The following is a 14,313-nucleotide window of genomic DNA, read 5'->3' as shown; positions in this document are numbered from 1 at the left end:
TTCCGTTTGTTTTTCATATACTCCAAGTTAAATACTAGGTAGCGCTGATGTCTAACTACAGAGAGATTTAAATTGAACAGGAACTCCTTATTCGCAAAGTATTCAGATCACTTCACTTTTTCCACTTTTTTAATGTTACAGCCTTATTCTAAAACGGAATAAAAAAAGGTTTTCCCTCATCAATCTACACACAATACCCCATAACGACAGAGCAAGAACAGGTTTTGAGAAGTGTTCGCAAAAAAAAAAAATATATATATATATATATATAGTAATATCACATTTACATAAGTATTCAGACCCTTTACTCAGTTCTTTGTTGAAGCACGTTTGGCAGTGATTACAGCCTCAAGTCTTCTTGGGTATGATGGCGTATGACGCTACAAGCTTGGCACAGCTGTATTTGGGGAGTTTCTCCCATTCTTTTCTGTAGATCCTCTCAAGCTCTGCCAGGTTAGATGGGGAGCATCGCTGCACAGCTATTTTCAGGTTTCTCCAGAGATATTAGATCGGGTTCAAGTCCGGGCTCTGGCTGGGCCACTCAAGGACATGCAGAGACTTGTCCCGAAGCCACTCCTGCGTTGTCTTGGCTGTGTGCTCAGGGTCGTTGTACTGTTGGAAGGTGAACTTTCTCCCCAGTCTGAGGTCCTGATTGCTCTGGAGCAGGTTTTCATCAAGGATCACTCTTTACTTTGCTCTGTTCATCTTTCCCTCGATCCTGACTAGTCTCCCAGTCTCTGCCGCTGAAATAAATTTCCACAGCATGATGCTGCCACCACCATGCTTCCTTCAGATGTTGGTGATCTTGGATTCTTCAGACCAGAGAATCATGGTCTGAGTCCTTTAGGTGCCTTTGGGTAAACTCCAAGCGAGTGATGCAGAGATGTTTGTCCTTCTGGAAGGTTCTCCCATCTCCACATAGGAACTCTGGAGCTCTGTCAGAGTGACCATTGGGTTCTTGGTCGCCTCCCTGACCAAGGCCCTTCTCCCCCAAGAGCTTTAGGAAGAGTCTTGGTGGTTCCACACTTCTTCCATTTAAGAATGATGGAGGCCACTGTGTTCTTGGGAACCATCATTGCTTCAGACATTTTTTGGTATCCTTCCCCAGATCTGTGCCTCGACACAATCCTATCTCGTAGCTCTACGGACAATTCCTTCCACATCATGTCTTGGTTTTTGCTCTGACATGCACTATCAACTGTGGGTCCTTATATAGACATGTGTTTGATTTTGCAAAGCATGTCCAATCAATTGAATTTACCACAGGTGGACTCCAATCAAGTTGTAGAAACATCTCAAGGATTATCAATTGAAGCAGGATGCGCCTGTCTCACAGCATTTTTGCAAAAATGTAAAAAACCTGTTTTCACTTGGTCATTATTTTGTATTGTGTGTAGACTGATGAGGGGAAAACATGATTTAATACATTTTAGAATAAGCTGTAATGTAACACAATGTGGGAAAAGTCAAGGTGTCACGCCCTGACCATAGAGAGGCTTTTATTCTCTATGTTGGTTAGGTCGGGGTGTGACTAGGGTAATCTAGGTTGTTATATTTCTATGTTGGCCTGGTATAGATCCCAATCAGAGGCAGCTGTTGTTTCTGATTAGGGATCATATTTAGGCTGCCATTTCCACACTGGGTTTTTGTGGGATCTTGTTTTTTGTGTTGTTACCTGTGAGCAATTCAGAACGTCACGTTTCGTTTGTTCTTTATTGTTTTTGTGCGTTTCATTGAATAAACATGTGGGACTGCCAAACTGCTGCGCTTTGGTCCGAGTATGCTTACGACGATCGTGACACAAGGGGTCTGAATGCTTTCCGAATGCACGGTATATAGAAACAAGTTTTATTATGCCAGTTCTTTAAACCACTCCACTCAGCCGCATATCCATATGTCTGTCTAATTTCTCTATTCTTCCTTCTGAAAATCCCCCTGTTCTCCCAATCCTCCTGTTGTTCCCTTCTTTAATCGATGCTAGGTATGGTTAACCAGAGTATAGTGTGTTGACACAGGGCTCTAAGCTGATATATACCACAGGACAGGACATCAAATAACAGCAGTTCTAATGGTCTATCCTTCTCTGTCTCTCTCTCTTTGGTCTCTCTCCTTCTCTCACTCTGGTCTTTCTCTCTCTCTCTCTCTTTGGTCTCTCTCTCTCCTTCTCTCACTCTGGTCTTTCTCTCTCTCTCCTTCTCTCACTCTGGTCTTTCTCTCTCTCTCCTTCTCTCACTCTGGTCTTTCTCTCTCTCTCCTTCTCTCACTCTGGTCTTTCTCTCTCTCTCCTTCTCTCACTCTGGTATTTCTCTCTCTCTCTCTCTTTGGTCTCTCTCTCTCTCTCTTTGGTCTCTCTCTCTCCCTCTTTGGTCTCTCTCTCTCCTCTCTCTCGTTGGTCTTTCTCTCTCTCTCTCTCCCTCTCTCACTTGTTGGTCTCTCTATCTCCCTCTCTCACTCTTTGGTCTCTCTCTCTCCCTCTCTCACTCTTTGGTCTCTCTCTCTCCCTCTCTCATTCTTTGGTCTCTCTCTATCCCTCTCTCTCTCTTTGGTCTCTCTCTCTCCCTCTCTCTCTCTTTGGTCTCTCTCTCTCTCCCTCTCTCTTTGGTCTCTCTCTCTCTCCCACTCTTTGGTGTCACTCTCTCACTCGTTGGTCTCTTACTCTCCCTCTCTCTCTCTCTTTGGTCTCTCTATCCCTCTCTCATGTTGGGCTCTTTCTATCCCTCTCTCATTCTTTTGGCTCTCTCTCTCTCACTCTGTTCTCTCGATCTCAATTAAATTCAATTCAAGGGGATCTATTGGCATAGGAAACATACAGTTGAAGTTGGAAGTTTACGTACACCTTAGCCAAATACATTTAAACTCAGTTTTTCACAATTCCTGACATTTAATCCTAGTAAAAATTCCCTGTCTTAGGTCAGTTAGGATCACCACTTTATTTTAAGAATGTGAAATGTCAGAACAATAGTAGAGTGAATTATTTATTTCAGCTTTTATTTCTTTCATCACATTCCCAGCGGGTCAGAGGTTTACATTCACTCAATTAGTATTTGGTAGCATTGCCTTTAAAAGGTTTAACTTGGGTGAAACGTTTTGGGTAGCCTTCCACAAGCTTCCCACAATAAGTTGGGTGAATTTTGGCCCATTCCTCCTGACAGAACTGATGTAACTGCGTCAGGTTTGTAGGCTTCCTTGCTCGTACACGCTTTTTCAATTCTGCCCACAAATGTTCTATAGGATTGAGGTAAGGGCTTTGTGATGGCCACTCCAATACCTTGACTGTTGTCCTTGAGCCATTTTGCCACAGCTTTGGAAGTATGCTTGGGGTCATTGTCCATTTGGAAGACCCATTTGCGACCAAGCTTTAACTTCCTGAATGATGTCTTGAGATGTTGTTTCAATATATCCACATCATTTTCCTCCTCATGATGCCATCTGTATTGTGAAGTGCACCAGTCCTTCCTGCAGCAAAGCACCCCCACAACATGATGCCGTGCTTCATGGTTGGGATGGTGTTCTTCGGCTTGCAAGCATTCCCCTTTTTTCCTCCAAACATAACGTTGGTCATTATGGCCAAACAGTTATTTTTTTGTTTCATCAGACCAGAGGACATTTCTCCAAAAAGTACAATCTTTGTCCCCATGTGCAGTTGCAAACCGTAGTCTGGCTTTTTTATAGCGGTTTTGGAGCAGTGGCTTCTTCATTGCTGAGCGGCCTTTCAGGTTAAGTCGATATAGGACTCGTTGTACTGTGTATATTGATACTTTTGTACCTGTTTCCTCCAGCATCTTCACAAGGTCCTTTGCTGTTGTTCTGGGATTGATTTGCACTTTTCGTACCAAAGTACATTCATCTCTAGGTGACAGAACGCGTCTCCTTCCTGAGCGGTATGACGGCTGCGTGGTCCCATGGTGTTTATACTTGTGTACTATTGATGTACAGATGAACGTGGTACCTTCAGGCGTTTGGAAATTGCTCCCAAGGATGAACCAGACTTGTGGAGGTCTCCAATTTTTAATGGGGTCTTGGCTGATTTCTTTTGATTTTCCCATGATGTAAAGCAAAGAGGCACGAAGTTTGAAGGTAGGCCTTGAAATACATCCACAGGTACACCTCTAATTGACTCAAATGATGTCAATTAGCCTATCAGAATCCTCTAAAGCCATTACATCATACATCAACCTAGTGTATGTAAACTTCTGACCCACTGGAATTGTGATACAGTGAATTATAAGTGAAATAATCTGTCTGTAAACAATTGTTGGAAAAATGACTTGTCTCAGGCACAAAGTAGATGTCCTGACCGACTTGCCAAAACTATAGTTTGTTTACAAGAAATGTGTGGAATGGTTGAAAAACGAGTTTTAATCACTCCAACCTAAGTGTATGTAAACTTCTGACTTCAACTCTATGTTTACATTGCCAAAGCATGTGAAATGGATTAACAAAGTGAAATAAACAATAAAAAATTAACAGTACATTTTACACTCACACATGTTCCAAAAGAATAAAGACATTTAAAATGTCATATTATGTTTAAATACAGTGTTGTAATGATGTGCAAATAGTTAAAGTACAAAAAGGAAAAATTATTAAACATAAATATGGATTGTATTTACAATAGCGTTTGTTCACTGGTAACTCTTTTCTTGTGGCAACAGGTCACAAATCGTTCTGCTGTGATAGCACAAAGGGATATTTCACCCAATAGATATGGGAGTTTATCAAAATTGGGTTTGTTTAAAATTCTTTGTGGGTCTGTGTAATCTGAGGGAAATATGAGTCTCTAATATGGTCATACATTGTTAGGAAGTGCAGCTCAGTTTCCACCTCATTTTGTGGGCAATGTGCACATAGCACATTGTGCACATTCTCTTGAGCCAGGTATCCCTACGGTGGACTTTCTCAATAGCAAGGCTATGCTCACTGAGTCTGTACATAGTCAAAGCTTTCCTTAATTTTGAATCAGTCACAGAGGTCAGGTATTTTGCCACTGTATACTCTCTGTTTAGGGCCAAATAGCATTCTAGTTTGCTCAGTTTTTTTGTTAATTATTTCCAATGTGTCAAGTAATTATCTTTTTGTTTTCTCATGATTTAGTTGGGTCTAATTGTGTTGCTGTTCTGGGGCTCTGTGGGTGTGTTTGTGTTTGTGAACAGAGCCCCAGGAGCAGCTTGCTTAGGGGGCTCTTCTCCAGGTTCATCTCTCTGTAGGTGATGGCCTTGCTTAGGGGACTCTTCTCCAGGTTCATCTCTCTGTAGGTGATGGCCTTGCTTAGGGGACTCTTCTCCAGGTTCATCTCTCTGTAGGTGATGGCCTTGCTTAGGGGACTCTTCTCCAGGTTCATCTCTCTGTAGGTGATGGCCTTGCTTAGGGGACTCTTCTCCAGGTTCATCTCTCTGTAGGTGATGGCCTTGCTTAGGGGACTCTTCTCCAGGTTCATATCTCTGTAGGTGATGGCCTTGCTTAGGGGACTCTTCTCCAGGTTCATCTCTCTGTAGGTGATGGCCTTGCTTAGGGGACTCTTCTCCAGGTTCATCTCTCTGTAGGTGATGGCCTTGCTTAGGGGGCTCTTCTCCAGGTTCATCTCTCTGTAGGTGATGGCCTTGCTTAGGGGGCTCTTCTCCAGGTTCATCTCTCTGTAGGTGATGGTTTTGTTAGGGAAGGTTGTTATCTCTGTTTCTCTCTCACTCTCTCTGGCTGCTATGTGGTGAATCCATTCTGTTGTGGAGATCAAGGCAACAACATCCTAACCTCTGTACTATAGTATAATTTTCCTCTCTACACCTCTGTGTTCTGTCCTGTTTGTCCAACCTTTACCAGGTCAGAGGACACACAGGATAAGCACACTGTGGAAGAAATAGAATCAGCAAATTGAATCGAAAAAGGTTTTGCCTCATCATCCTCATGATTAATGTCTTACCACTTCTTCCTCCTCCCACCCCTCCTCTTCCTCCCTCCTCACCTGATCGTCCGTCCCGTTGTATATCCACGTGGTGCCAGGCTCCGTCGTTGACCTTGCTCTGTGTGGCTTTGACCTTGATGGTTCCCGAGCCCATGTCCAACAGCAGGTACAGCCCTCCATCTAGCAGCTCCACAGCGAAGAAGTCCACCTTGTTGTTCTTCTTCCCTGCCGCGTCCCGGCGGTCCTGGGCCTGGAAATAAAGAACACTCTTTAGGTGCTGACAGATAATAAACTGTAGGCCACAAATCAATGACCAATGTTTCAGCTAAATAGCTTTTAACAGGGGGAATATCTCACCCACAGCAGACTTAAACTTCAGTGCATTCAACCAAGGCAGGTTAATCAACCACATATCACAACCAAGGCAGGTTAATCAACCACATATCACAACCATTGCAAGTGAAACCTTCAAAATAGATGCAACATGCTAAATTGAAAAACAAGTGTGAGTTTGAGTGAGAGAAAGACAAGTACAACAGGTAAGCTGTGCTGTTTGTATACCTTGCCATGGGTGAAGAGGATGAGTCCGTTGGGTTCGGAGGTCCTGAAATCGAAGGAGATGGAGCCGACCCTCTTGGTATTCCACTTGGGCAGGCTGAGGTAGGAATCAGGGCTCTCAAAGTTGATTGGGTCCAGGGTGGGTACGTTTTCACACTTAAACACCACTTCCCCCTGGAGCTTCATCTTGGGGTCTACGATGCGAGCCAGACGGGAGAGCTCCAGACGGATGTCATTATTCTTATAGACCACCTGGAGGAGAGAGAGAGAGAGAGAGAGAGAGAGAAAGAGAGCGAGAGAGCGAGAGAGCGAGAGAGCGAGAGAGAGAGAGAGAGAGAGAGAGAGAGAGAGAGAGAGAGAGAGAGAGAGAGAGAGAGAGAGAGAGAGAGAGAGGTTAATAAGGCAAATGAGAGCATAAGAGATGAAAGAGAAGAGAGAACAAAAGAAACACTACACCGACAACTTGAAGAGAGGAGTGAGAGGAACGGTCATTGTTCCACACGATAATGTTTAAATATGTTTTGAGACGATAGTTTATTTTCTAATTCAGTATGTGGAATATCATATTGGTTTTTCTATAATATGTTGATCATGTTTTGAAGGCTTGAGAAAAACATATGAATCCAATATCCCTTGTTGTTTCCTATTTGAACTGTAATCTGTCCATACGCAGGAAGATCACATGCTGACATACTGTATGATTCAACACCTGCCTAAAGCACAGGAGGCTGGTGGAACTTTAATTGGGGAGTACGGGCTAGTGCTAGTGGCTGGAGCGGAATTAATGGAATGGTATCAAATACATGGTTTCCATGTTTCTATTCCATTTTCTCCGTTCCGGACATTACTGTGAGCCCTTCAGCAGCCTCCACTGGACGACACTGGGGTAGTATGATCTATGGATTACTAGGACAGTCATGCAGAGTACTGGTGCTATGAGACAAACTGCATTCAAAATGGAACTTTATTCCCTACATAGTGCACAACTTTTATTCCCAACATACTGTCACGACTTCCGCCGAAGTCGGTTCCTCTCCTTTTTTGGGCGGCATTCGGCGGTCGACGTCACCGGTCTTCTAGCCATCGCCGATCCACCTTTCATTTTCCATTTGTTTAGTCTTGTTTTCCCACACACCTGGTTTACATTTCCCTCATTACGTGTTGTGTATTTAACCCTCTGTTCCCCCCATGTATGTGTGTGAAATAGTTTGTTTTAAGTGCTTGTGCACATTTTGACTGGTGCGCGACAGGTTTTGTACCCATATTTTGTGTATTTCTGGATGCCGTTGGTTTTGATAATTAAACCTCTCCGGTTATTACCCAGTTCTGCTCTCCTGCGTCTGACATAGTTCACAACTTCTATTCCCTACATAGTACAGAACTTTTATTCCCTACATAGTTCACAACCTCTATTCCCTACATAGTACAGAACTTTTATTCCCTACATAGTACAGAACTTTCATTCCCTACATAGTGCACGACTTTTATCCCCTACATAGTGCACGACTTTTATCCCCTACATAGTGCACGACTTTTGTTCCCTACATAGTGCACGACTTTTATTCCCTACATAGTGCACGACTTTTATTCCCTACATAGTGCACGACTTTTATTCCCTACATAGTGCACGACTTTTTTTTCCTACATAGTGCACGACTTTTATTCCCTACATAGTGCACGACTTTTATTCCCTACATAGTGCACGACTTTTATTCCCTACATAGTGCACGACTTTTATTCCCTACATAGTGCACGACTTTTATTCCCTACATAGTGCACGACTTTTATTCCCTACATAGTGCACGACTTTTATTTCCTACATAGTGCACGACTTTTATTCCCTACATAGTGCACGACTTTTATTCCCTAGATAGTGCACGACTTTTATTCCCTACATAGTGCACGACTTTTATTCCCTACATAGTGCACGACTTTTATTTCCTACATAGTGCACGACTTTTATTCCCTACATAGTGCACGACTTTTATTCCCTACATAGTGCACGACTTTTATTCCCTACATAGTGCACGACTTTTATTCCCTACATAGTGCACGACTTTTATTCCCTACATAGTTCACAACTTTAATTCCCCACATAGTGCACGACTTTTATTCCCTACAACACAAGTGACAGAAAACAGAGTGGCTGAGTCCAAAGAGGTTTATAGTCTCTCTCTCTCTCTCTCTCTCTCTCTCTCTCTCTCTCTCTCTCTCTCTCTCTCTCTCTCTCTCTCTCTCTCTCTCTCTCTCTCTCTCTCTCTCTCTCTCTCTCTCTCTCTCTCTCTCTCTCTCTCGTGCATGGTGAACAGAAGCAGTAGTATTTGAGAATGCAGCTGCAGGTCTGGATTACAGATAATCCTGGAAGATTTGACAGTAAATCAACACAGGTGCCCAGAGACTGTGACATAGAGGGAGAGAAAGAGAGAGAGAGGATATATATATATAGAGATAATAAGTAAAGAAAGAGAGAGTCATAACAGTGAGAAAGGGAAAGAGAGTACATTGACCCAGCAAGAGAAGAGTAAGAGTAGCCACAGAGAGACAAAGGGAGAGAGATGAGAGAATAACTACAGAGAGACACAGAGAGAGATGAGAGAATAACTACAGAGAGACACACAGAGAGATGAGAGAATAACTACAGAGAGACACAGAGAGAGAGAGAGAGATGAGAGAGAATAACTACAGAGAGCCACAGAGAGAGGTGAGAGAATAACTACAGAGAGACACACAGAGAGATGAGAGAATAACTACAGAGAGACACAGAGAGAGAGATTAGAGAATAACTACAGAGAAACAGAGAGAGAGAGAGATGAGAGAGAATAACTACAGAGAGACACAGAGAGAGAGAGAGAGATGAGAGAGAATAACTACAGAGAGACACAGAGAGAGAGAGAGAGAGATGAGAGAATAACTACAGAGAGACAGAGAGAGAGAGATGAGAGAATAACTACAGAGAGACACAGAGAGAGAGATGAGAGAATAACTACAGAGAGACACCGAGAGAGAGAGAGATGCTAGTTGCGAGTAGAAAGGAAATAAGGTGAGAGAGAAAATGGTGGCATACAGAGAGAGACAGAGGGAAGTGGAGAGGAGAGGATTAGTGTCCATGTACTGTATACCAGGTGACTGTGTGTCACTAGGGAGCCGGTGAGCTAAATGTTTGTGTAATACTCAACATCTGTACCCACGTCTAACCACCAGTCTACCTACTGTGAACTGAACCCATTTCTCTATCTGACTGATCTGGTAGCATACTATCAGACTTCTCTGAATTCCTCATCGACTACCTGTACACTTCAATAATGCAAGGTGACTGACGCTGGACCAAAGTCTGAAGTGATTGATGATGAGAACCTGAATGGCAGGGGAGTCATTCCATGTCATTTCAACAAGCCATGAGACCCAAGCATTTCGCTACACCTCCAATAACAGCTAAACACGTGTATGTGACCAATACGTTTGATTTGATTTGATTTGACCATCACAGATTGTTCTGGAGTTGTTTTTGTAGTTAGAAACAGGTAAAAAAACAAAAACTGGTTAAAAAAAATACATTATTTTATTGAATGTTATTTTTCTCTCTGAGAAATTAAGCTAATTGATTGCACCAAGATTGGCCATTTTAATTTATAGGATTCAAATAATATTAAAATAAATGTAGTGGCCAAAATCTGATTTGGACCAAACGTCTTCCTACCAATGAGTAAGACATGACAAATCCAACGAAATGGGCAAAATCCACACACAGCTTGAATTGTGAGGATGACCACACAATTTACTTTCATAATGAGACACATCTATTGGTTTTCTTCCCAAAGAGAACGGGTAAAATACTGTGGTGGTATAGCAGGAACAGGGGTATCTAGTGGTCAAAACTTGCACTTTCACACTACTTTTAAAAAAAAATGTCACTTTATGGTGACTAGTGCAAGCAACTTCAAAGACAAATTTCTCTGTACAGGGGGGGAAAAAACACCAGATTCAAAGAGAATACATTACATAGTATGGAGAAGCAATACTCCAAGCCGCGGCTTCATATTACTTGTCAGACATAGAGTACTGATACTGCATACTGGTTGTTGAGGTGGGATTGGTATGGGGTGTGGGGGGGGTCTGTGTTCCGTGCGTGGCTTTTGACATTTTAGGGGGGGGGGGGTATTCATCATATCTTACTCATTGGTAGGAATATGTTTATTCAAATCGGATGTTGGGTAATATATTTTTTGAATATGACCTGAATCCTATAAATGAAAATAGCCCATTTGGGTGCAATTTATTAGCTTAATTTCTCAGAGATCAAATTGTATTTCAACACCAAGTTTCAGGACTGCTAATGGTAACTACATCAGAACATTCTGAGACGATGGGGTGTCAAATCCTCTTTCTTGTACTTTTTGAGGTAGAACGAACCAGGGGTGTTTCTCTTGAGATGAACCAGACTAGACTTCTGTAGTATCACCTTGCCTTCTATCTATTCCTACCTCCCTCCCACCTTGTCTGACAGTGAGAAGAGGCCCTTCAGGGGTCCAGGGGCCTGTACACCACCATCTCTTTCCCTCGTTATTCAAGGACACACTAATACACCACAATCAATCTTTCTGTATAGTAATAACTACAGACAGATAGATCTGCTTCTGGTTATGAATGGGACGGCCACTCCATCCTGCTCTGTTGATCATTAACCCAATGGTGGTAATTAATACACTGCCTCTCCTACGATACGCCCCAAATATCACCCTATGCCCTATATAGTGCATTCATTTTTCCAAGAGCCCTATGGACTCTGGTCAAAAGTAGTGCACTATGAAGTGAATAGAACGCCATTTGGAATGCATTCTTGCATCCCTCATCTTCCACTTTGTTACGGTCAGAGGTGTATTATGCTATCCAACGGCCATCCCTGACGTCTCTGGGGCCATTTATAATGCAAGCACAGGCTTCTCTTCCTCCGCCATATCTCCTCCTCCATCTGTCCTTCTCCTCCTCCATCTCTCATCCATCTCTCCTTCGCTTCCACCTCTCCTTGTCCACCTCCATCTCTCCTCCTCCATTCCTCCACTTTCTCCTCCATTCCTCCTCCTCCTCCTCTTCCTCCGTCTCCTCCCTGAGATGGCATATTGATCCGTGCTGGGAGCAGACACACAGACTAATCTACTTTAGATCAATGCTCTCTTTCCCCTCCAAACCCATCCACAGTGCCTCTCCTTCCCCTCCAACCCCATCCACAGTGCCTCTCCTTCCCCTCTAACCCCATCCACAGTGCCTCTCCTTCCTCTCTAACCCCATCCACAGTGCCTCTCCTTCCCCTCCAACCCCATCCACAGTGCCTCTCCTTCCCCTCCAACCCCATCCACAGTGCCTCTCCTTCCCCTCTAACCCCATCCACAGTGCCTCTCCTTCCTCTCTAACCCCATCCACAGTGCCTCTCCTTCCCCTCCAACCCCATCCACAGTGCCTCTCCTTCCCCTCCAACCCCATCCACAGTGCCTCTCCTTCCTCTCTAACCCCATCCACAGTGCCTCTCCTTCCTCTCCAACCCCATCCACAGTGCCTCTCCTTCCCCTCCAACCCCATCCACAGTGCCTCTCCTTCCCCTCCAACCCCATCCACAGTGCCTCTCCTTCCCCTCCAACCCCATCCACAGTGCCTCTCCTTCCTCTCTAACCCCATCCACAGTGCCTCTCTTTCCTCTCTAACCCCATCCACAGTGCCTCTCTTTCCTCTCCAACCCCATCCACAGTGCCTCTCTTTCCTCTCCAACCCCATCCACAGTGCCTCTCCTTCCTCTCTAACCCCATCCACAGTGCCTCTCTTTCCTCTCTAACCCCATCCACAGTGCCTCTCTTTCCTCTCCAACCCCATCCACAGTGCCTCTCCTTCCTCTCCAACCCCATCCACAGTGCCTCTCCTTCCTCTCTAACCCCATCCACAGTGCCTCTCCTTCCTCTCTAACCCCATCCACAGTGCCTCTCTTTCCTCTCTAACCCCATCCACAGTGCCTCTCTTTCCTCTCCAACCCCATCCACAGTGCCTCTCCTTCCTCTCTAACCCCATCCACAGTGCCTCTCTTTCCTCTCTAACCCCATCCACAGTCCCTCTCCTTCCTCTCCAACCCCATCCACAGTGCCTCTCCTTCCCCTCCAACCCCATCCACAGTGCCTCTCCTTCCTCTCTAACCCCATCCACAGTGCCTCTCTTTCCTCTCTAACCCCATCCACAGTGCCTCTCTTTCCTCTCTAACCCCATCCACAGTGCCTCTCTTTCCTCTCCAACCCCATCCACAGTGCCTCTCCTTCCCCTCCAACCCCATCCACAGTGCCTCTCCTTCCCCTCCAACCCCATCCACAGTGCCTCTCCTTCCTCTCTAACCCCATCCACAGTGCCTCTCTTTCCTCTCTAACCCCATCCACAGTGCCTCTCTTTCCTCTCCAACCCCATCCACAGTGCCTCTCCTTCCTCTCTAACCCCATCCACAGTGCCTCTCTTTCCTCTCTAACCCCATCCACAGTGCCTCTCTTTCCTCTCCAGCCCCATCCACAGTGCCTCTCCTTCCTCTCTAACCCCATCCACAGTGCCTCTCCTTCCTCTCTAACCCCATCCACAGTGCCTCTCCTTCCTCTCTAACCCCATCCACAGTGCCTCTCTTTCCTCTCTAACCCCATCCACAGTGCCTTTTTTCCTCTCTAACCCCATACACAGTGCCTTTTTTCCTCTCTCCCTGGCTGCCTTCATCTTTCTCTCCCTCCCTTTTGCCCACTCAACCTGTCTCCCTTCCTCACCTCCATGCCTCTCCTGCATACCCTCCTCTCCGCCTGTCTCCCTCCATGCCTCACTCACACCCTCCCTCATTTCCTCCCTCCCTCCTTGCCACCCTCCCTCCCACCCTCCCTCATTTCCTCCCTTCCTCCTTGCCACCCTCCCTCATTTCCTCGCTCCCTCCTTGTCACCCTCCCTCATTTCCTCCCTCCCTCCTTCCCTCTCTCTCTCCTTCCCTCCGTGCCTCCTTTCCTCTAGCCCCACCTCCATCCCTCCCTATACGCCTTTCTCCCTCCATCTCTTCCTCTACACCTGTCTCCATCCATCCCTCCCTCTACGCCTCTCTCCCTCCATGCCTCCCTCTACGCCTCTCTCCATCCATGCCTCCCTCTACGCCTCTCTCCCTCCATCCCTGCCTCTACGCCTCTCTCCCTCCATCCCTCCCTCTACGCCTCTCTCCCTCCATCCCTGCCTCTACGCCTCTCTCCCTCCCTCCCTGCCTCTACGCCTCTCTCCCTCCATGCCTCCCTCTACGCCTCTCTCCCTCCATCCCTCCCTCTACGCCTCTCTCCCTCCATCCCTCCCTCTACGCCTCTCTCCCTCCATCCCTCCCTCTACGCCTCTCTCCCTCCATCCCTGCCTCTACGCCTCTCTCCCTCCCTCCCTGCCTCTACGCCTCTCTCCCTCCATGCCTCCCTCTACGCCTCTCGCCTTCCATCCCTCCCTCTACGCCTCTCTCCTTCCATCCCTCCCTCTACGCCTCTCTCCCTCCATCCCTCCCTCTACGCCTCTCTCCCTCCATCCCTCCCTCTACGCCTCTCTCCCTCCATCCCTCCCTCTACGCCTCTCTCCCTCCATCCCTCCCTCTACGCTTCTCTCCCTCCATCCCTCCCTCTACGCCTGTCTCCATCCATGCCTCCCTCTACGCCTCTCTCCCTCCATCCCTGCCTCTACGCCTCTCTCCCTCCATGCCTCCCTCTACGCCTCTCTCCCTCCATCCCTCCCTCTACGCCTCTCTCCCTCCATCCCTCCCTCTACGCCTCTCTCCCTCCATCCCTCCCTCTACGCCTCTCTCCCTCCATCCCTCCCTCTACGCCTCT

The 14,313-nt window shown here is 46.0% G+C and overlaps 1 protein-coding gene across 6 annotated transcripts in view; it reads right to left on the bottom strand.

Annotated features, from left to right (window-relative positions):
* Positions 1–14,313, bottom strand: part of LOC139582567 (neurexin-3b-like) — a 626,716-nt gene that overhangs the window by 458,426 nt on the left and 153,977 nt on the right. For all 6 annotated transcript variants that reach the window (XR_011676380.1, XR_011676381.1, XM_071412690.1 and 3 more), the window contains exons 7-8: positions 6,461–6,709; positions 5,960–6,149 (exon numbers count right to left, since the gene is read on the bottom strand). Coding sequence is in view for 4 of the 6 variants with exons in the window: in XM_071412690.1 (XP_071268791.1) it covers positions 5,960–6,149; positions 6,461–6,709 (439 nt within the window). In the remaining 2 variants the exon portion in view is untranslated. The remainder of the gene's footprint in view (positions 1–5,959; positions 6,150–6,460; positions 6,710–14,313) is intronic.

This window comes from Salvelinus alpinus, chromosome 8, assembly GCF_045679555.1.
Source record: "Salvelinus alpinus chromosome 8, SLU_Salpinus.1, whole genome shotgun sequence".
Taxonomy (NCBI): Eukaryota; Metazoa; Chordata; class Actinopteri; order Salmoniformes; family Salmonidae; genus Salvelinus; species Salvelinus alpinus.
Note: the sequence above shows the minus strand (reverse complement) of the source record. Positions and strands in the feature narration are given on the sequence as shown.